Below are 22,830 nucleotides of genomic sequence, written 5' to 3'. Positions count from 1 at the left end.
CAAACAAACAAACAAACACCAAATTAAAGCTGTGTGGACCCTGGCTAGCGCCAGACGTTACTGAAGTAACGTCTTCTGCATAGCTACGGGAATTAAAGCTGTGTGGACCCTGGCTAGCGCCAGACGTTACTGAAGTAACGTCTTCTGCATAGCTACGGGAATAAAAGCCGAGTGAAAGACCGAGGCGAAGCCGTGGGCTTTTACGAGGTCTTCTATTTCCTATACTGACCAAGTACGAAGTCAATAATAGATTTATCACGAACCAAAGCATGTGTTCAATCGCTAAAAAGGAGTCAAATATAAGCGGTCAATATAGCCATAAGGAGTGAAATATGCAGGAATATTTGACTGCTTAGGTATGGCAAAAATCTATGGGAGTCAATACTAAGGGAGTGATAATGTACTTGATTGTATACATGTACATGACTTGTGCATGTACATTGTATGTGCTGGCAACTGTACATGTATGTATTTGACTGCTTAGGGTTGCGCAGCTGAATTAGGCACCGGCGGATAATGGCGGCAGAAGAACTGGCAGAATTCGGTACTTTTTCTGGCAATTTTCATGCATGTTTGGCATGTGGTTAAAGAAATGGAGCAGAATTCGAGGAATTCCCGCCATAAGGTTTGTATGGTTCTGCCAATTTCACTGCTTTTCGAGCAGAATCTGCCACCTTTTCGAGCAGAATCCGCCGGTCCGTAAGTTGAATGGTGCCTAGTGCATGGTCTCGACTATGAGTAAGTGATGGTGCAACGGTTGTGATTGCACAACACTGGGATTCATAAAGTTATCGCTCTGGAATCTGAAATACGGACTGTTTGTCCTGGTAAAAATATAAATTGACTTCGTACTTAGTCAGATATACAATGTACATGTACATAGCAGACTCAGCGGAGGACGTTCAGGTTGGTTGTACATGTAACTCTGAGTTTCATGCCGTTAGGCAATCATCAGACAACTGATACTCGGGTCTACCCAACAGTATGCTTATATACACATAGGGCCAAAAGCATAAACAAATTCAGCGCTAAATCTGGTTCGAGGCATTGGGAGAAAGCTGGCGCGGGCCAAGGCGCGGCAGTAGAAGAAGTGCCAGCAGGGTGGCGGGCAACAGGCAGGTGTACGTGTGAGCATGAAAGCGCGGAAAGAGGCGTTGGGGAGCCAGTGTACAGCAGATAGGTGGAGGTGCCAGGAGTATGGCGGGCAATGGGCCAGTGAGATCGCTACAAGTAGGGAGTCGTTTGGTGACGGGCTGGCGTGAAAAGAGTGGCATAGCCAACAACAGGCCAACGGATTGTGTTATTAGAAATAATGGTTGCTCAAGCAAAGTGCAGTACAGTACTTGGTCAGTTCATTTGATAGGTGTGAAATTTTCGAGGCGGAACTTATTCTCATGCCTGCATTTCGAGACCATCTCAGACCGCTTGTTGAGTAGGAGCTTGTTGGTTGTAGTCAGGATGTGGAATTTTTCCGCGGTAGATAGATTGCATTTTTTGACTCACATCTGTATGATCGGCTCTTCTCCCGCACCTTCCATGTAATGGTCAACGGCTTTCCCTCGCTCTTCAGCTGCCATACATGTTTTGCGAGCTCAGTGTTGTTTTTGTATTTTTCATGACGCATGGAGGTCAGGTGGTTGGCGTGACGGGCTTTGAAAGGTGTCTCTGATAGGCCGATGTTTATCTTGCTGGTAGATTCTGCAGTGGCCTCATACACTATCTCCTTCGTCTGGCACTCTCCGCGCAGCGGGCAGGACTCCTTGATTCTGCAGTTGCATGCCTTGGTTTGTTCTGGCTCTCGCAGGTTGCTCTTGTTGTGGGTGCTGATGACAGCTCCCATGTTGGGCATACAACTGCAGCTCACTTTCAGGGTGTTACGGTTGAAAACCTTCCCAAGCTTGGATGTTTTCGGGAAGTGCCTGGAGACAAGGCTCAGGAACCTACCAGCGACGTTTGTGCTGACGTTTTTGGAGTAAGGAGGGTTGAACCTGTTACCATATGACTTTCCGGCTGCGGTTCTTCCTGCCCCTGTGCCCATGTGCCTCGGGCTGAAAGCTCAGCACTTCGGTGTATCCACTGGCCTTTAATGCGGTCTGGTACACGGGGGCTGCATGGTTGAATGCCTCCGGGTCGCTTGATATAGCGGAAAGGCGCTTGTTGACAGCAGCAGGGATGTTGTTGGTGATCCCAGGCGGGTGATTGGACTGCTTGTTGACGTAGAGCGGGTTGTCATTTCGCTTTCGGAAGGGTGGAAATTTCCCGGTGTCCAGGTTCATCGTGACATCCAAGAAGTTCGTTTCGATGGTAATTCTTAGGTCGAAGCGCTTGAAGATTTCCGTCAGCTTTTTTCTGAGGCGATCTGCAGCCTGTGGGCTGGTGTCCTTTAGGGCGGCCATGTACATGTCAAATGGCCTCGTACTCAGTCAATATCACTTGTAGATACCAGTATAATATATTATGTACAATAGTCATGTACATGTACATGTGTAATGTACATGTATTAGGCCTCATACAGTAATAGCAAGTATTATCTTCACTGGGGGCAGGGGTATCATGGAGTTAGATCCCGGGAAGGGATGCCCTGATGCGGTCAATCCTTTTTCTACACATTCTCCTCACCTACCTAGAATAAAAGGAGTCGTCACCGAAACATCATAATTATAAATGGTTCAATCCACCGTTCAGCAAGTTCATGTACATGTACGTGTACGTCGCCACGTGCACCGGCGACGTGGGACATCGCTTCCTCCAGCTGAGCTAGTGGCAAAACACTTCCCTATAGTAAAGGCTCAAGTCTCAATAAAATCTTCAATCGTAACTCTGTAAAGGTTAACTATATTTGTATGCAGAATATGGCCACTAGTATTGTTTGATTATGCCTGTAATTATACCAGCATAATCCGCCAAGGGCTAATCTGCGCACCAAGGAATACCATTGACTGATTGAGGTGCAGTGTACACAGTGACAATGTACTCCGCCTTGTTTCCAATGCAGTCCTCCTCCAACTAAAATTACTTACTACTGAGTACTGTACTTACTTCTGTCGATATGATTTTTCTGTCATCATCATGCCTGGTGACGTCATGACGTGATACACTTCTGAGTTCTACTAGTACTCAAGTCATTTTGGAAGAACACGAAAGTAAATGCTGTAAAACATCAAAAAAGATGCCAAGCAATTAATTCAAATCAATGATGATTGCGACGGTAGTCTAGTAGGCTAGTGCTGCATGTAAGTCAAGATGGTGCTACAAGTGTCATGTACACCTAAAAACTGTTCAAAACATTGTCCATCTCTGACTCTGGCTAGTCCAAGCAACAACAAGTGGCCACATCACCTGATCGGTGACGGTCAGCATGAGTACGTGATCACTCCTAATATGCACTGGCCATTACTAGAATGTTCAATGACAATGACTTTGTGCACTGACAAAAATTAATCTGTGTGTGTAGATCTAGTCTAGATCTGGTACGTGTGAGTGCATTGCACTGCGACTGGTGGTACATAATGATGACGACTTCTGTCATTGGTGGCATGGTGTCGAGCAAGTAGATCTACAAGAAAAAAATTGTGTTTCCGCACCGCACACCCCACTCGACTCCCCAGCGCTAGTACTACTAGTCATGTGCAATAAGTGGTAGACACTTCACGTGCAGGCTTTCGTAGCTAGCTGTTGGAGTGTTGCAGTGTTGCTGCACTTGCCGTGTACGCGAGATCTGTGAAGAGAGCTAGCTCTCCAGCTCCCTCGGCCTCCGAGATGTTCACAAAGAGGAAAGTGTGGAAACGGGAAAGAAACAGTTCCCGGTTGAAAGTGATTGCATTAGGTTTCGCCAAGGAATCCACATACCAAAAAAACCAGTGGCCTTGTTCATAGTAACTTCGAAGATGAGCGCACTGCTGTGTGCAGTTCTGGTCGCTACGCAGCTCTTGCTTGCGTGCCGAGGACAGCCGCTAATATGCAGGCAATGCTCTGGGGACCAATGCAAGGACGACAAAGGCACGCAGACGTGCGAAATCAGCGAGGAGGATCGCAACGCCATACCACACGGGCATATGTGCGTGGCGGAGATCAACGGGTTCATCCCGGAGACGGGCGATTTCCATCGTGTGCAGTACAAATGCACAGCGCACTTCGTCGACACCGATGCATGCACTAGAGCCAGCAAATTGCTGACGGATCACACTATCTTGTACTGCTGCTCCGACCACGATCTGTGCAACGCAGCGTTCCCTCCGGCCAATTTGACGGCCATTGTCCTGTCGACCCCGACTGCTACAAGTGCGACTTCGCTGCCAGCGTTGACGGAGAAAGTCGGAGCAGCTTCATGGGAACTGCCAGTGGCTATAACTCTTCCTGTCGTCATTGGGTCGATATTTTTAGTGACGATCGTCATCTTCGTTCGAAGCAAATCGTGGAAATCGAATCAACCCAGTTCGAGAATGTACGATCCCGACATAGATTGGATCGACGGGGAGCCGTACCCGCCTGTTCTCAACAGTGACGAGATCTCGATAACGGGGGAAGGTCACACTCGCATGGCACCCTTGACGCTTTCAAGAACAGTAAGAAGCTTTGATGATATCATTAAAAAAATTTCTATAAACACAAGTAAACGTCACCTGTCCAAACACAGTAATCAGGTGTACTGTGGAAAAATTGCAATTGTACAGAATAGCATTACACTCACAGAGAAACATGGCCTTTCCAGGTAGCTCGAAAAGAGTGCTCCTGCTCCATGACATTAATTTTGTGCAGACTAGTTTAGAGGTTACGCAATTACATCATCAGTAGTGTAGAGGTTTGACGATTACATCATCAGTAGTTTAGAGGTTACACGATTACATCATCAGTAGTGTAGAGGTTTGACGATTACATCATCAGTAGTTTAGAGGTTACACGATTACATCATCAGTAGTGTAGAGGTTTGACGATTACATCATCAGTAGTTTAGAGGTTACACGAGTACATCATCAGTAGTGTAGAGGTTTGACGAATATATCGTCAGTAGTGTACTGGTTATAGGTGATTCAGACTACGGCCAAATGTGACCACGTTTCTACGACTCAGATAGATTTGATCAGGGATTGTGCATAACATTCTGAAACAAGACTGCAGCTCCATGGAAATTCAAGTTCAGACGTGATTTTGGCCGCAGTCTGAATCGCCTATTACGCGATTACATCATCAGTTGAGATCAGGCACAGTATAGTGGTACACGATAATTATAATTTTACTACTCTCTGGTTGAGATTATTTGGCGAAGTCATGGACGTGTGCTTCACACACACGCACACACACCATGTAGAGGGGACGGCTCGATACCGGGACGCTTTGACAGCCAAATTTGCATAGACCCAAACGGATCATCTGCGTTGATTTTTCACTCGAAATATGTTTGTGGAAGGAAACTGGCATGTTGAAGTTTGCTCTGGGGCCAGAGTAAATCGAACTGAGCCACTCCTTTGTGTTGACCAATTGCCTCCAAGTTGCCCAATTTTTCAGTTCAAAAAAGTTCAAATCAGAGGTGCCTCCAAACTGGACACGTTTTAGAGTGCACATCTAATTCACTCTGGGTCTGAAATTAGGTAATTGCTATCGCTCCACGACGGCCAGTACAGAGTAACAATAAGCCTTGTGTGTGCTTCCATTAGTTTTGATCGGTATGCGGTGCTTTATTGGCGAGAGGCGAGCCGCTGTTTACCTGCGACAAGAAGTTGATTTTTCGAAAGTCGTAAAACTCAAGTCGCAGCGCGAAGCAACACGTCAAAAACTCACCTGCTTGATATGGCGCTTCTGGTCATCGCAGAGCCATGAAATTTTGGCTCGGAGTATAACACATCGTAGTCTCACTGTGACATATGTTTTCTAATCAAAATACCAAGAGAGAAAGTGAATATTGAGTCCGTTCCGGTTTGCAACCTATGTCCTATTTGAAACCGTCCCCTCTACCTTGACCTTGACCTTTGACGCCCATCGCCGGAGGCGATGATAGCAATGCTACGGCAGAAGCCATAGCAACTTGTGCTGGGATTGCACCATTCAACAGCTTGCAAGGCTGAAGAATTGACCGTCACTATTCAGCCTGGTCTACACCATACAGCTATTTGAAGTGATTTTTCTGGCCAGTGAATCCCTATTTTTGGTCTTTTCATTTTTTTTCCCGCACACACATCACACCACATACTCCGGCATTCACTGGCTGTTGGTAACCACCCAGGAGAATGAAAGAAAAGTCAGGAAGAGTCTGAGAAAGAGAAGAAAGACGTGTGTGACCATAATCGTCGGGACTCGAACCCGCAACCTATCGATTGGAAATCGCTGCACATACCACTGCACCATATGGGTCCGCCTCTACCACACACACACACACACACACACACACAGTGACACATGCACATACAGACACACACACACACCACACACGCACACACACACACACACACACACACACACACACACACACACACACACACACACAGCGCTGCACTTGCACTAGCGCCTCTCACTGCATTCGATATCAAGATGACTCACGCTCGTATGGTTGTGGCCAGGTGTAAATCTCGAACATGAACATGGTATTTAATACACACACACACACATGGATATACGCACACGTACACACAAATGTACACGACCACATGCGTGCATGCGCACACAAATACACACACACATACTCTGCACTTCTCCAGCTCCGCAATCGAAAAATTGTCACCATAAAGATGGGCCAGGCCAAAATAGCATGTCAAGTGACTCGCAGTAAAGAGACAGTTTCTTTTTGTGTTGGACAAGTGAAGAGCTGTACAGATATCCTGACTTCCTTGAATACGTTTGACTTTGAATAATCAGGACGATTCAGATAGCTTCATGCCACCAGAGATGTTTATTCACCGTGTACTCGCGCACTTATAGCGGAAGGGGCACATGAAAGACGTTCAGAAGGAATCCTTTTCGAAAGATGTCTAAATACTTACCTGTTGAACTGCGAAAGCCCCCCCCCCCCCTCCCTCCCCAGAGTCGACTTAGAAATAATCCCACGTATGGGCTCACAATGAATAATCAGGACGGTTCAGATAGCTTCATGCCACCAGAGGTGTTTATTCGCCGTGTACTCTTGCACTTATAGCGATGTTGTGAGCCCATACGTGGGATTATTTCCAAGTCGACTCTGGGGAGGGAGGGAGGGGGGCTTTCGCAGTTCAACAGGTAAGTATTTAGACATCTTTCGAAGAGGATTCCTTCTGAACGTCTTTCATGTGTCCCTTCCGATTTGTCGAGTATCTGGTATTCAGAAATTACTAAAAGAGGCATGTTTGTGTGTGTGCATGTTTGTGTGTGTGTATGTGTGTGTGTGTTTCTATAATATGTGTGTGTGCACGTGTGTGTGTGTGTTTGTATGTGTGTGTATTCGTGTGTGTTTGTGTGTTTGTGTCTGTGTCTGTGCAAATCTGCGTGCATATTTTCACCTGCATTGATTTCAGGTCGTGCCGAAGGAGAACATAGGCAACGGACGGTACGGGTCGGTCCTGCGTGGCACGTGGCGTGGAGGCCAGGAGGTGGCCGTCAAGATCTTCCAAGCCATGCACGACCGTTCCTACATGCATGAAGTGGACATCTACAAGACGCCGTGGCTGCGGCACGAGAACGTGTTGGGCTTCATCGGCTGCGACAGCCGCGACGACGGTATGAGCACGCAATTCTGGATGGTAATGGACTACTGCCACTACGGGAGCATGCTGGATTACATCACCAATCCCAACGTGCAGCTGACCGTGGAGAAGGCCCTGAAGCTGATGATGACGGCAAGCCGTGGCCTGACGCACCTGCACAGCAGTGTGGCCGGCCCCAGCGTCACCGACTCCAAGAACAACAAGCCGGCGATGGCGCACCGCGACGTGAAGAGTCGCAACTTTCTGGTGCGGCGCGACGGCACCGCATGCATTGCCGACCTGGGGCTGGCCATTCGCGAGAACGACGCCGACATGCCCTGGAACTCGCAGAAGGCGCTGGCGCAGCAGTCGGACATGGGCTTCCGCCGCAACACGACGGACAAGGACAGCGGGCAAGGCTCAATGGGCAACTCACGTGTCAACACGGCCGTGAACGGATTCATCCCGCAGATTCCTTTCAATTATCGCGTGGGAACGCGACGCTACATGGCGCCGGAGATTCTCAACGAGACCATTCGCGTCGACAAGTTTGATTCGTTTCGCCGTACCGACGTGTACTCGTTTGCTCTGGTTCTGTGGGAGGTGTGTCGGCGAACGCACATCGAAGGGGTAGCTATGGAGTACGAGCAGCCGTATCAGGGCATGGTGCCGTCCGATCCCGAGCTCGAGGACGTGCGACAGGTGGTGGTTGTCGACCAGTGTCGTCCCGCCATCCCGGAGCAGTGGCGCGAAGCACGCCACATCTCCAACCTGGTGACGCACCTAGAGGAGGCCTGGTGTGACGACAGCCAGGCCCGGTGCACGATGATGCGCCTGATGAAGAAACTCGAGGGCCTGTATGCCGATGCACAGGCTGCACGCCGTGAGAGCCGTGAAAGTGCTCAAATAGTGCGGGCGGCATATGAGATGCCTGTGAACGTGGAATGAGCACATGTTAACCCAATACTCTATATTCTGTTGCATTCTTTTTCTTGTTATGGAACGATCTAGATACAGATAAAGGCTGCTTGATAATTTTACAACCCCCCGCATCCCTCTTGCCCTAGTAGCGGATCTTGTATTCGTAGAAACTTCGCAAAGAGAATCGGACGCTTTGTTGTTATTATTCCTGTCAGCATATAGGTGTACATATTGGTTTCTTTATCTTTTCCTGGATTAACTCTTCCTCGACCGCACTTGCAAGCTCAGTGGCGGGTCTTTTGAGCTGCTATTACATCATTACCTGTACTGTTTCGTTCTGCTGGTATCTATCCGAAATCTGTAGGCATGTTGCTTCTGATATCACGTAACAGTGAGTGAAGGTATCCCCCCCCCCCCCCACACACACACACGCAAACAGCATAGAGCTCATCTCCAAGTTCTTTTTATTTGCTCTTTCATCAACCTTTTTCGACTTGATTCTAAATGTTTTGTCCTGCTTGAGAAGAACTTGGATTTTTCCTGCATTATCTTTTAGAAATATGGACATTTCACCAACTTGTTCGAGTCCCTGAAGTGTATTTATGAAAGTTGCAGCTCTGATAGTGTGCTCCATAGTTCAACGTAATTTTCAGGTGACGCATACCGTGACCTGATTTTTTTCCAGGGCAAAATGGGGATTTGAGTTCCTGCATGGTCTTTTGAGTATGTCATGATCTTAGACAGCCTGAACATGTCGTATTCAGATAATCTATCAGCGCTGCGTATTCCCTGATGTTGGGACTATCGTTGTCACGTATAGAGGCCCATTTTTGGCTCACCGCATCAATGGTGTGCCCCCCCCCCCCAAACCCCATGGGCGTACTTCAAAGTACTAGTACCCTGCCAATGACATGTAGGTAACCGATCAATCTCCCCTGGAATAAATTTTAGGTATCACCCCCACCCCCAAATTGGGATAAACCGGTTTCCACTGTCCCAAGTATGTATAATCCCCCCCCCCCCCCCCGAAAAAAACTACGTGTCTCTTTTTAAAATTGATTATCTCCCCTGCAAAATGTATTAGGTCCCCCACCAAAAAAAAAGGGTACACTCCTCTCCTTCCTTACTCGTTAGCAGGGTAATCATGATGTCCCGAGATAGTAAAAGCTGTATACATGGACACATGCACCAGGTTTGGCGAGTTCCAGCAACCAGTGCATTGTTACGACAAAGCGGACCATAAAACTATAACAATACAACATGTCATGTATTATAGTTTTATGGTCCGCTTATTATAATAATTATTACAATGTATTGCTATGATTGCGCCGGCTGTGTGAGGTAAGCTAGTTGCAAAATTATGCACCCCAAGTGGTGGGCTAGCACTGTGCACGTTACTCTAAAAAGCCGCTCGGACAAAGGCAGAATAGTCACTTGGATCGCTAAAGAAGGGAAAAAATCATCTCATTATCTCATTTCTCGAAGACCACAGTCATAGTCATACTTGTTATCACCAATAACTTACGCCAAGCAATGCTGGCATATACAACAGTTTTTAAACTGCTTTTAAAACTCACAGTAGCTCTTTGCCTGTCAAAGATACACGTAACACCAGGCATACAAAATCTCCTTTTGTAGATATTCTCCTTATTCTTAAAAAAATGTTATAAAATACTTGACGCGGACAAAAGAAAAATGGTCCAGATCAATGTACGATCGGTAATCACATGGCGCGTGATCAGCCAGCAATCACGCGGACGGCAAAGAAATTAATGAGACGTTTCACGCATCCGTCCAGCTTACCCGACTGAAATAAACAAGATTTGTAAAGCTTAATGACTCTAGACATATGATTGTTATTATCATGATCACTAGAGTTTGGAAGAATACAATAAGATGATAAATAGGACGATACACATACACAGACGGAAGCGAAAGGTTGTGTAGCTGTAATTTCAAGTTTCACGAATTGCAGCAATCCTCAGACATTTGCCATTCACTACTGAATTCTAAACTCACTATGAATTCTCTGCACGCGGGCCTAAACAAGAAACAAAAGGATGATGGAGTCTCGGAAATGTACTCGAATATTTCGAACGCTGCTCTTCCGCTAGTGTTCATGATCCATGACTAAGTGCGCTCCCAGTTGCTGCCAAACTGCAAAAGAGATTACAGTGTCAGAATGGAGGTGTTGACCTAGACCGCCGGTTGCCTCCGTCTCCAGGCGGATGTTTTGTGATCTTTTTCGTGCTGTCCCTGTTTGTGACCGCATTGGAGTCGTTGTCACTCTCTTCATCCCGTAGGCGGTTGTAGTGTTTGCCGTTGTTCGGGCGCGGGGACCATTCCGACGGTTTCTGGCTTCTGCCGGTCTCCTCCACCATGCTGGGAATGCTGGAGGAGCTGCTGGTCTGCGGCAGCCTGGGCCCGACATCGATGATGTTCCTGCAGATGGAGTCAGCTGCTGCTGCAGCAAGCGCTGCTCCCACCTCCGAGGTATTTGTCTCCTCGGGGATTGTGGGGCTTTTTGATCTTCGTTCCGGCGACTGTGTCATAGAAAGAGCAAGAGAAAACAGACAGCAATTCGAATGCAAAGAAGTTAGCTATTGCTACGTTTACATGTTCGAGTTCGAGAGCAAACACCGTAAAGTCCGCTGCAAACGCCCACCCCAGTGGGTCCATACTATTTTCATCTTTTTCAGGTAAATAAAGTTGTACAAAAGCGTCATAAAGAATGAATGTGTACGAGAACGACTGAAACGCCTAAAAACTGCCTGTGTCTTATCAGGAGGCTCTGCAAAAGCGATTTTCATCATCTTGCATCAAATAAAAAGTCCTGTCGTGATTTCCTCGCATTCAATAAATTAGTCGTCTTTGTATCAGATCGTTCTCCTTGTTGAAATGCCGTAGAATCCATCTTTATCTGGTTTTCAAATCATAAAATTTCTGCAGTGCCATGATGTCGCGCTCCCTGAACGCATTGGTGATTCATGGAAGATAGGATTCTTCTGGCGCAATGTGACTCAATGACTTGAGAGGTTGGAGTATTGTAATTGGAAGGAGAACAGGGAGGATGTCAGAGAAGCTACGGCATCAGCTACAAAGTCGCTGCTAACTTGTTGAAAACTCTGGACCGATGTGCACGGGAAAAAAACTTCTTTGCCTGTTGCGTGATTTGAAAGATGGCTTGAAAAACCGTCAGAAGTGCTACCTTTTTATTCGGAAGAAACTCCCGTTTGGATCTGCGAAATAAAACAACAAAAGTCGTAATCATCACAACGAGCTAGCTCATAGCTAGGTCCAGAATAGATTTTGAAACCGGGGAAGTGGACATAGTTTACCGTAGAAAAGAGCTCTCGCACTACGGTTGGAGACTCACTTTCGTACGGTTTCTGTCACTAACAGTGCATGGGGTCAGTGCGTATAGGCCAGCAGATCTTGCAAAAATGGGGTGGGCATTTGCAGCGGACTTTTCGGTATACAGAAATCCAAAAGATATGTCCAAGCAATGTTATTCCATGGTTTCTAGAAAATCTTCTGCACCCAGACGGCTGTCGTATCCATGAAGCAGCTTCGATTTAGAGCTTATGAGTATATTCGCTTGTTACCATGGTGAACCGCTACAGCGATGCAAGGTGAAAAATGTTCATTCTCCCCAATAAGTATAGAGCTTGAATAGTCTATTTGTTTTGTTGCAGGAGAAGTATGCTGTACACCATTGCAGCAGCCCAAACCTAACCGGGTACTCATCCTCCAGCAAATGTTCAGCGTGACAATTAGTACTTTTCAGGTTAGTTGAGTGGACGGATTCAAAGCATCTGTGTGTCGTGTGGGTGGTAGTCGTGAGTCGAACGTCACCTTCAATTTTGCAGCACGTGAGGCCTCAACATTGGCATTGGTTTTTTTTAAACTTTTGTAACTCAATGACAGCGGTTACTTCACTTCAGAAAGAAGGAGAGAGGCCAATTGGGGGAAAAACCAAGGATGTGATGACTAGATATAGCGGTAGAAGTGTAGGGCATGAGATCACCACTTCGGATTGGTACTCACCAGAGGACGTCCAAGTAGTTGCGTTTCTTCAGTGCTATCATCGGCATCAGGAGTTTGTTGACGACCCTTCTGGAGTTTTCCTCTCTGTACGAGATATGATGAGAAAGAAGCGCACAGTCAGTTGAATCCCTACACTACTTGCTACACATAGAGGTTGGTACAAGAACTCGCAAGCATTGTTCAAACTTGAATGATCTTCTTTTGCGAACCAATAAAACTTTCGAAAATTTCAATCGAAATCGATTGTTTTTGTGCCGTTGCAAATATCGCTTTTTGGACGAGCCAAACCGTGGGATAAAGACAGAGTTCTTGAACGCTGGATAGTTGCACTAAATTGTTCAAACTTAACCAAACCGATTTAGTCGGCTGCTGTAGGGTGGGAGTGGTTCCCGTTGATCGTAATGCTTGGGGGGGGGGGGGGCAGCTCAGTGCAAAAATTGTGTAGATCATAACATCATTTAATGATGTCATGATCTACACTTGACTGTTTGACAAGCAATGAAAACCTGACCTGTACAGCAAAATGGAATTTGAACGATATTTTCTCCCATGATGAAGGCCGAACTATGAAGATTTACTGCACAGTTATGTAAGCTGTCTATAGGGGAGGGGGTTGTGGCCCGCGAAGAGGACACAAAATAATTTTATTATAATCCAAAATGACTCGCGTTCGAACTCGTTATAAAAGTTGAACAGTCGATGTGACTCATGATGATGTGATCACATTGTTTGCCAGCAGGTGCCACAATCCTACGTGAGCTAGGCTAGAGAGGTTAATAACAAACGTACCGGGGGAGATTGCGACTTGTTGCGAGTCCGTGCGGCTTTGTACTGGCTTGCGTCTGAACCTGATCTGCTGCTGCCATCCTACAATATGGAATTACAACACAGACTGTTTGGTTTATCAAGCGTGGTTATTATAATACCATGTGCATTCTGGTGGCGACACATTTAGGAATGCGGGCATGTGCTGTGTGTGTGTGTGTGTGTGTGTGTGTGTGTGTGTGTGTGTGTGTCTGCCTTGAAACACCCAACCTCCGCATCATGAACTCTAGTGGCTGAATCACTCCCTGCCTACAACAGCAGCGGTGGCATTCCGCCTGACGCTCACCCATTATACTGTGCTGGAACAGGCAGACTCTGATCACCCTAGCACTCAGCCATTCAGCTCGCTGCTCCTATACACTGATCACTGATTACTGAACTCCTGCCAGAAATTGGCTAAAACAGAGTCATGCCGGTTTCGTCATGGTGTGCAGACCCCCCCCCCCCCCCCTGTCACAATCATTATCTCTCGCGCAATCACACATCACTGCCCGAAACAATCTCCCGTCTAGATTACTTCCAAACAAACAAAACACAGTTGTATCCTATTGTTCGGGCTAGGCCTATCATTTTGGATGTCGAGGTCACTGCCAGGAGATGCTCAACTGCTTATGTTTACTTCGTAAAAACGTTCTCAAAATGTTCATACTGCAAAAAGGCTTTACTGAAAAATCCTGTGAGTCAATTGTTGTGGAATTCAAGTGACTGACCATGATGTCGGGGATTGGTGTGACTGATCCATCCCCTGACCGTTCCAGGGAGCTGCGACTTCCTGCTTTAGCTAGAGCTCGCTGCCGCTGAGAACACACAAGACAAAAATATCTTTAGCTTCCAAGCCAATTGTACAAATGCCGGCAATATTTTCATGAATGGAATTCTTTTTGCGGGTATTTCACTAATTTGGATATAAAATTCTGCTGAGACGCCGTAGCTTGCAAGGCCGCATTATAATACTTTGCAACTGAATTACGACCCAAAAAGTCCATCCTCAATTCAAGAAAGATTATTGGTGTTTTACATTAATTTTATCCATAATTTGTGTGCTTTTCACTAATTTGAAACTCGGCTATTGAGCCAATAATAAAAGTAGAAAGGAAAGGACATATGGAAACGAGTTAAGAGTAACTCTCCACGACTTTTTGGCTTGTACAATTCGTTCTCGCAAAGCTTCCCCCTTCTTTACTTATCTTTGATATTTATGACCCACCCAAGTTGGGTGGTGTGCTGCTTTGCTGCTTCGAATTGTAGTTAGACTGCTTTGTCAAATCGCCTACTGGTCTCGTCATCGTCCAGTAACAATCGACATTCTTCGTTCCATTGGGACTGTGGCTTGTGCTCGTTTTCGTTGCGCTTGCCTTCCCCTCTTTGGTCTTTCCATAACCTTGAACCTTCCAAGTTGGAAGGCTGTTGGTTAGCGCTACGTAGATGTGTTGAAGCTAGGTGTCAGGACGTCGAATGTCTCAGTACTCTGTCAGTTTTGTGCCTAGTTGTTGCACTTTCTGACTGTATATAGTACCTAGTTACAGTGGTGGAGAGTTACTCTTAACTCGTTTCCATCTGTCCTTTTCCTTTTCACTAATTCCTCTGTCCTAGAAAAATCTATAAAAACGAGAAAAAAAGAAAAAGGAACCACTAGTTGCGCTACAATGTCCACTAGCACCACCAATTACTAAACAATCAGCTTATGTGATAACATGGCACTTTGCTTTATAGCGTAACTTGTAGTTCGTTGGTCTTTTTTTCTTTTATACAAATATATCCTTGGCTCTCCATCGCAGTCCATCCTAGAGAAATCAAAGATGATCGTGTCATGGTACAAAAACATTTCCCCACTAAGTGGGAAAAAAAATAAAGTGGTCCCGGATGATGATAATAATCATTAGGAGTAAGTGGCCATCCGTAAAATTAATATCGACAGATTATCACAAAACGAATTAATTCCGTTTCCAACCAACCCTTCCCTCCCTACCCCTCAGAACGTAAAAAAAATGTTGACATAATACATGTACAACAACAGTTGCAAGTGCTTCTCTAATTGGCCAGAGGCCATCGTGAGAATAAAAGATTAAAAAATATTTAAAAAAGGTGCGTTACTGCTCCTATAGGCATGGACGGTGTGCATGAATCCAAGTTTCTAAAAAGAAATTGGTCAAACCCCTCCCCAACCCATAACGATTTTGTGTTGTGAGAAAAATGATATTTTAGACGACCCCTCAAGCTCTAAACATGCGCCAATCATATTCTACTCACATGGGATCTCTGAGGGATGGGTGATTCATTGTTTGCGACTGATCCTGTCCTGCTGCTGCCCTGTAGTTCAAATCATGCATGAAAAGATTCAATGTTTTGGGTAATCCACTGCCATCCTGATGGGTTTTTTTAAGGATTCGACCATACCGGTTGTATTGTTGCATTTGCTATAAGGAAGATACATGGATAGAAACTACCTGTGCCACTAACTCCTCCCTGAGGGCCTGCATGACTCCGCCTCACTAACCTTCACTGTCTCTCTCTCCCTCTTCGTCTGCCTGTCTGCCTGTGTGTCTGCCTGTGTGTCTGCCTGTCTGTCTGTCTGTCTGTCTGTCTGTCTGTCTGTCTGTCTGTCTGTCTGTCTGTCTGTCTGTCTGTCTGTCTGTCTGTCTGTCTGTCTCTCTCTCTCTCTCACACACACACACACACACACACACACACACACGCACATGCACACACACACGCACAATCTGTTCTTCGCTCATGTGCACACTCGGTTTCAACATATTGTTCCATCTATCTGCCTTTAAGCTCACTCATTCCATTCCTCTCTAGCTCACTTCTCTCCTTTCCCTTTCAAACATTAACTATTCTACTTCACAAATGCACACAAACATTGCACTCCTCAGAACTGGTAGAAATTAGCTGGGTGGAGAAGCCAGGGAAATGGATTGGGCTTCACTATGCTGTTCGTGCTAGGAGCTGTGGGGACGAGGTGAAGGCGTTCTCAATGCTTTTTTTTGCAGACAACAAGGAATTGAACACGATGCAGGAAATATGCAGGTATTACTATATTCTATGGCCGATCCCGATGTCCTTCAACGGCTTTAACTTACGGTATCGCCCTCATCGAGCTGTGACTGAAGGCTGCGACGGTTAGGGTGAATGACCTTGATGGGTGGAGTACCAGCTGCAGAGTTGTGAGATATCGGCTGTCCCTGCTTAAGCCCCCTCGTGTCCTCTACAGTATTGGCTGTACCCAGCATGACATCTTCGACCGGCGAGTTGAAGGCCGTTTCTAATGACACTGCTATAGTGGGTCCATGTGATGTTGTCCTCTTCCCCTGAGCAAGCAAGGGGTCGGTCTCGTCGGCGTGTGATTTAGGGGTACGTGGCCGAGTCTGCAGCAAGGAGGTTCGCATACGCACAGCGCACGGTATAGACAGCACACACACACACACACACACACACACACACACACACACACACACACACACACATGCTTAGACAAATTCAAATGTGCACATGTATATATGTACACACGAGCGCACAGGTACAGGCACAGTCTGTGAAACACATAGACGTGCATACGTATGCACACAGACACCCCCACCCTAAAACCCCCACACACACACGCACACAAACACACGGGCGTGCATCTACAAGTACACCCATATCAGTTGAACACTTGGCAGAATACTCTACACATTTCTTATCCGCTGTCAACGGTAGCACATTTATCAACTGTCAGCAAGTTCTCATAATGGTCATTTTCACATGTAGGCAGCCACCAAGTTCTGCATCATTAACTTGAACTTATTTTCTGCCCAAGGGTTATCCTTCTAGTCATGCAACCTTTCAGATTTTTGCAAAAGAATAGCCCTGGCTCAAGATCTCTTCCACAAACAGATAAAGTAATCGCAGGGAGGATGTTCACTTGGCACAGCTCTGTAGGTTTTAACCATTTTTAACTAAAATATTGCTTGTATCCACAACATCTGAGAACCAGTGGAAACCATTTTTAACTGGCTAGGCTGTAGAGTAGAAATTGCCTTCTCGGCAGTAAGCATGCGCTGGAAGCCTAGACATTTTTGAAAGCCACAGCCTTGGTCCTATGCTTTCAGACTGGTTCCTTCAGGCTTCCAACTCAATGTACTATTAATAGTCTATTATAGTTACACAGAGTAAGATCTTTTTAAAGTTTCTGTTGAGAGCGCAAATGTCCTCTTTCACGTCCCTCTCCAGGAGAGTGTTTTTCCGAAAAGTGTGTAATAGATCAGACCACTCGGCAGCACTTAATGCCCTGTTGGAGGGGAGGGGAGGGGGGGGGGTAGATTTTAAGATAGAATAGTGGTGTTACAATGAGAAAATGGCTCTGTCTGATGAGACACCTGTTGCTCGAATGTGCTTCAACTATGAAATAAACGCAAACTTACACGGTTGTTTCCGCCCGGCAGTGGAGCGGTGACTTGCCGCCGACCAGGCTGACCTTGTCTTTCTCCCGTCACGTGTGTTCCGCTCTGGTTGAGACGGGGGTCCTCGACACCGATGTCGTTGGAGAAGCTGGCAATGGCGTTACCCGCGGTGCTACTGGCTCGACTGCTTCTTGCGCTGTTAGGTTCACTCCTGCAAGGACTGCCATCGTCTGCTCCTGGGCTAGGAATGGCACCTGTCCCTCGCAATGCACGCGCCTGGGCTGATCCCCCATGTACTCCATCATCAATCAGTGGCCTAGCCTCCTCTGGCGGCCGCGGGTCATCAGGCCTACGCCTACGCGTACATGTACGCCTACATGTACGCTTGCAGAGCAAGAGAGAATACACGACTAGGACTAGAAGTAGGAGGAATCCAATACCGGCGACTGATCCGATGGCAGCCGTCTGGACAGTGTTCCACGGCGAGGCGGGGGATTCGTCCACAGCGAGTCGGAACACCAGCGCCGGAGGGTCGGTCATGGTAGCATCCTGGTACCGGATCATGTAGTCACCCGGCAGGCCATACGTCATCGTCTCCATTACCAAGCAGTTGCTGTTGTCGCCATATACGGACGCGTACGGCTGCATGTTCACTCTGTTGTTTTTCAGCTTCGGTGCCATCAGCCTGACGGGCTTGTGGTCAGTCGCAGCAATGGCGTAATCCCAGGTGGGGCTGAACGGCACATCTACAGGCATTTAAGCAGAAGCGAACATCACACTGCAAGACTCATTCTATTAGAAAGCAGGGGCTTTCCCTTTTTTCTATGCCACCTCCGAGGGGGTTCTTATTTAAGAGGGGCTTCAATTTGAGAGAGAACAGTAGCTGTCGGGAAATGCTGAAATACTCCGCAGAAAACAAAAAAAGTTAACAATGAAGTAGATGAGATGCCAGACATGTTGTATTACAATGAACCTACCGTCTGATGTTGCCTGCACGCAGAACGCCTCACCAAGCTTCACTGAGTACGATGTGTCCGATGTGAATCCATTGCCATTGTACTTCCCATTCGACGGGGTCGGAAGGGGCATTGGCTGGTTCCGGGGCATAGCGATTTGCTTACAGGAGGACCTGTCGTCGCACATTTTACACTTGTTGGGAGCGAGTTCAACAATAAAATCCTGAAATCCGGCCGGTCGCCCGTCCGGGTGATAATACTGGCAACGATATCGACCGGCGGTGGTTTCGTTTAGGACATGTATATGCAGAGAGCGGCTGCATTTGTTGAAATACGCGTCGTTGAATGGTTTCAGCCCACTGTCACCGACGTCACAGCTGCAGTAGCTAAAGTCATTCCACGCCGCAGCATACACGAACTCTGGTCCAGCATCCTTTATCAGATTTAGTGCCTCGTATCCACCACCCGCTACCTGAACATACCACTCGTCCTTGTCGTGTGGGTTCGATGTCGCGCAGGGTACTCCCAACAGCTTGTCCGCGTGTATGTTCGGACAGAACAGGTGGAGATCTGTAGTCCCTGTGGCTGCCGTGATCAGGCATACAGAGTCATCCTCCAGGACATCGTCAAAGTTCCCTGTAGCGACAAAGGAGCACAAACCAGAGTGAAAGCAGACTGTCAGATTGATGCGGGGAGCAGGACATAAGCTGATAAGAGGCACATTTCCTAATTCTCATATCCACCATTACGATCGTCACCGTATTTCCCCGTAAGTTAGTACGTACTAACTTTCGAACTTAGCAGCCACATGAGTACTAACTTTCGGGGGTGGTACTATCTTTCGGGGAGTACTTTTTTTGTCGTTGCTTTACAATAGTGGTGTGCACGGGTAGTCCGGTACCCTTGCTACTCGTGAGGACCTCGGGTAGACGGGTACAGAATAGTACCCGAAAACCCGAAGTCGCAGATGACATCATGTACAGTGCACGTGTACCAATTCCCCTCCGCATGTCTACCCAGTGTGTTAGGGCATGTTCGATTGGTAAGATCGGGATCCCAATCCACCGAATTCACTGGATTCGCACGGAATTGTCGAATCCGGATCCTTCGGATTTGGATCTGGTCAACCCACCTCGAGGAGCAGGGTTGACCGGATCCAACAGATCCAAATGTGACCTTTGTGCGTATATGGCGAGTAAAAATCTTTTTTGCACACATTGTGGTACGCACACGTGGATCGAGATAGAGTTTGTTGACTTTTTGTACGACGCACGCGATGAGTACGACTTTCAACCTTTTGGGTAACTTGAGAGCACCATTTTATTACTTTGTCAACATGGCAACAGTCAAGGTCCAAATTAAAGTGTTCAGTTTACTCTGAAGGATCCCAGATCCTGATCCTTACCAATCGAGCATTGCGGTGTTACCATGGAAACATTACCCGATCTGGTAACCTCGCTACCCGTGGAAAACTACCCGAACCCGATACCCGAAGAAAATGCTATCCGACTCAGCCCTAGTTTAAATACACTGTGCTATATTCTTGCCACAGCCGTCAGTGGGATTTGAAAGTTTTCCATTCATCGATGCATCAACTTCACATCATCACACGTGCAGCTGACGTTGTGGCCGCACATACGTAGCACCGCTACAATGTCAGCCAGTCTCACCTTGCTCTTGAAAGAGTGACCGATCCACCGTGCACATGTTGTCCTGGCACGACGGCGTCTTCTCCTCGTACAGGAAGTAGCGACATTTTTGCGACTTGACAAACTTCTGGTGGCGCAACTCGGTCGAGTTTGTGGCTCCATCGGCCTCAACTGTGGCCGATCTGACTGACATCGAGAGAGCTTGGCTTACAAACACTGCTAAAATCGCGAGGTGCGTGAGAATACTGAAGGTCTTCATCATGCTTGTCCTGAGCCAACAGATGTAGGTGATTCCCTGAAATATCGAGAATGTCACAAACGGAAGGACAAAGTTACTGAAGTTTCATAGAAGTCTCGCTTACATTCAAACGGTCACCACTTGAATATTGCCGTCAGCGATATAATACATGTAGCCTAAGACAACAACACAATACACTTTAGACGAGAGACTGCTGTAGAGTTCGGGAAAAGGACGACTGACGACACATTATCCAGACATTACAACGGGAACAGGTAGGTTGGGGGAACGACATTTATTATAGACGACGAGACAAGAGACCAAGACGAACGAAACGACTACATTGAAGAGTGAGAAAAGAGAGCAAGTCCGAACGGCAAGATAAAGGGCCTGGGTAGCTATGGAAAATGTGGGCGCGCAAGTAGCTACCCAGGCCAATGGAACAAAAGGAGACAAAAGGTGAGTACGCAAGTGCATGCAGGCCAGCTAGAAAAGGTACGGGAGGAGGTACCTAACACTACGGATATTTTACAGCAAGTTCAGCAACCCTCTCCTCCCTCTCTGCGCTCAGTGCGCTGCCACCTTTTCATTCTACATTCAAGTGTGTAATATGGTTGACCAGCAATTATTGTTTCGTTCACATTCCAACCTTACAGAAGGCGGAGTATCAAGCTGCTTACGTTAGCGTCGCCACTCGTCTTACGAGGCCCGGCGTAGTACCGCCAGTCCTGCACCCTGTGGAGATCTGGCAAGCCTGGATGATTCTATCCGCTTTTCAAACTGGGTAGTTTGGACGATACCGCGATACGATCTTATCTACCCTTCCAATCGTTCAGCAGTGCGAATGTGTCCGACTTATCGGCTTCGTAGCAGTACCTTCAAATTTTAAACTCTAGCAGAGTTGATAGGTGGATAAAGATAGAGCGGGATATTCTCAAACCGGTGGACCTGGAACACTTAGGATAAATAGTTTCAATGGAAACTTTTTCGACTTTTCATCCACGCTATCATCAGTATCTCAACCTCCTCTCGCCTGACTCGCTTTTGCACATGTGAGGTCTGCATTCGCCGCTAAGGACAGGCGAACAGGTGGCCTGCGGATGCGAAGGTTAGTTTGTGCTGATCTGCAGCTGACCCAGTCGCACACGATCGGCGTACTTTTGCCCTCGAATCACTGACCTGTCGACATTGTCAGCTTAGCTCAGGCCAGTTACAGGGCTCCATGGCATGGATTCTAGATCTAGCCGAACGACCAAGACGCGGCTTGCACGTGCGTTTGGAAACAACGGTACTATAGACTACTGTATACTAGAGAGTAGAGTACAGAGTAGCATGCACCAGATACACAGCAAAGCCAACAAATGCAAGGGGATGATGACTCACGCGTCCCGCAGACCTGAGGGTATTTTTAACTATTTTATTCCGTAGCTGACGCATAGTGGAGGATCCAGTTGTCAAAGAGGAGTTGACTGCAGGACTCGTCTAGCCTTGTCCAAGAATCCTGTGGTGTGTCAAGTAGGGTCTGCACTGCTTGCTGGCACGACCTGTTATGCCAGGGGAGACACAACAGGACGGGTATGGACTGGGAACTACCGGTATGGGAATATGGGATGGAGTCCCGCATTGCTTACGGCAGCTAGCTGTAAATGAAAATAGTTCACGACGTGGCCACTTCTCGCGAACTCAGCCTTGCACTTGCAGTTACATGCTCGACCGGAGATGAACATGATCGTCATTGTCACACGCCAGACTTTGGCCTTTGGGTTCCAGTAAGGCAGTATGATTGAAGTATACGGAACCTGCGATGCGTAGTCTTTCATTCTACCCGGAGTGAGACTGTGGGGCCATGACACGCAATGCCCGCATTACAAACGCATGCACAAGATGCGAACTGAACCAGACGTGGCGAACTACTTGAACGAAACGGCTGTGTGTATATCATGGAGCGGTTCATTGTGCACATCGTTGATCCATATTCGCTGGGCAATGTTCTACAGCTGCTAGCATCGATCTCCAGTATATTGTAGCTTCTAGGAGCATTCTTGAGGGGTTCAAAAGGTCACCTTTCCCTTGGTCTGGACTAGGTAAGGTTTCGAACACATTTTGTTAGTTTAGGCAGGAGAACAGAATCAATTCTACTCAAAGTCCCGAAGTCGAATT

The 22,830-nt window shown here is 47.0% G+C and overlaps 2 protein-coding genes across 2 annotated transcripts; one reads left to right on the top strand and one right to left on the bottom strand.

Moving 5' to 3' along the window:
* Positions 1-3,600: 3,600 nt before the first annotated feature.
* Positions 3,601-9,146, top strand: LOC135819575 (TGF-beta receptor type-1-like). Its single transcript, XM_065332809.1, has 2 exons — positions 3,601-4,565; positions 7,482-9,146. Exons 1-2 carry the CDS (start codon positions 3,888-3,890, stop codon positions 8,595-8,597), a joined length of 1,794 nt encoding a protein of 597 aa, XP_065188881.1. The 5' UTR covers positions 3,601-3,887; the 3' UTR covers positions 8,598-9,146.
* An 854-nt stretch (positions 9,147-10,000) lies between these two features.
* LOC135819573 (uncharacterized) lies at positions 10,001-21,695 on the bottom strand. The gene is made up of 10 exons (XM_065332808.1): positions 21,351-21,695; positions 20,454-20,727; positions 18,805-19,419; positions 17,849-18,573; positions 16,529-16,813; positions 15,693-15,752; positions 14,153-14,239; positions 13,407-13,484; positions 12,618-12,701; positions 10,001-11,113 (listed from the first exon to the last, which is right to left on the bottom strand). Exons 2-10 carry the CDS (start codon positions 20,692-20,694, stop codon positions 10,748-10,750), a joined length of 2,541 nt encoding a protein of 846 aa, XP_065188880.1. The 5' UTR covers positions 20,695-20,727; positions 21,351-21,695; the 3' UTR covers positions 10,001-10,747.
* Positions 21,696-22,830: the final 1,135 nt, after the last annotated feature.

This window comes from Sycon ciliatum, chromosome 6, assembly GCF_964019385.1.
Source record: "Sycon ciliatum chromosome 6, ocSycCili1.1, whole genome shotgun sequence".
Classification (NCBI taxonomy): domain Eukaryota; kingdom Metazoa; phylum Porifera; class Calcarea; order Leucosolenida; family Sycettidae; genus Sycon; species Sycon ciliatum.
Note: the sequence above shows the minus strand (reverse complement) of the source record. Positions and strands in the feature narration are given on the sequence as shown.

What these genes read in the sequence shown, in the direction of transcription:
- LOC135819575 (XM_065332809.1), top strand. Translation starts at nt 3,888, where the DNA reads ATGAGCGCACTGCTGTGTGCAGTTCTGGTCGCTACGCAGCTCTTGCTT. An exon ending in CCTTGACGCTTTCAAGAACA is followed by an intron (nt 4,566 to 7,481) that starts GTAAGAAGCTTT and finishes CATTGATTTCAG; the next exon opens with GTCGTGCCGAAGGAGAACAT.
- LOC135819573 (XM_065332808.1), bottom strand. Translation starts at nt 20,694, where the DNA reads ATGATGAAGACCTTCAGTATTCTCACGCACCTCGCGATTTTAGCAGTG. An exon ending in CGTGCAGGCAACATCAGACG is followed by an intron (nt 18,574 to 18,804) that starts GTAGGTTCATTG and finishes AAATGCCTGTAG; the next exon opens with ATGTGCCGTTCAGCCCCACC. An exon ending in AGCTCGATGAGGGCGATACC is followed by an intron (nt 15,753 to 16,528) that starts GTAAGTTAAAGC and finishes TTTGAACTACAG; the next exon opens with GGCAGCAGCAGGACAGGATC.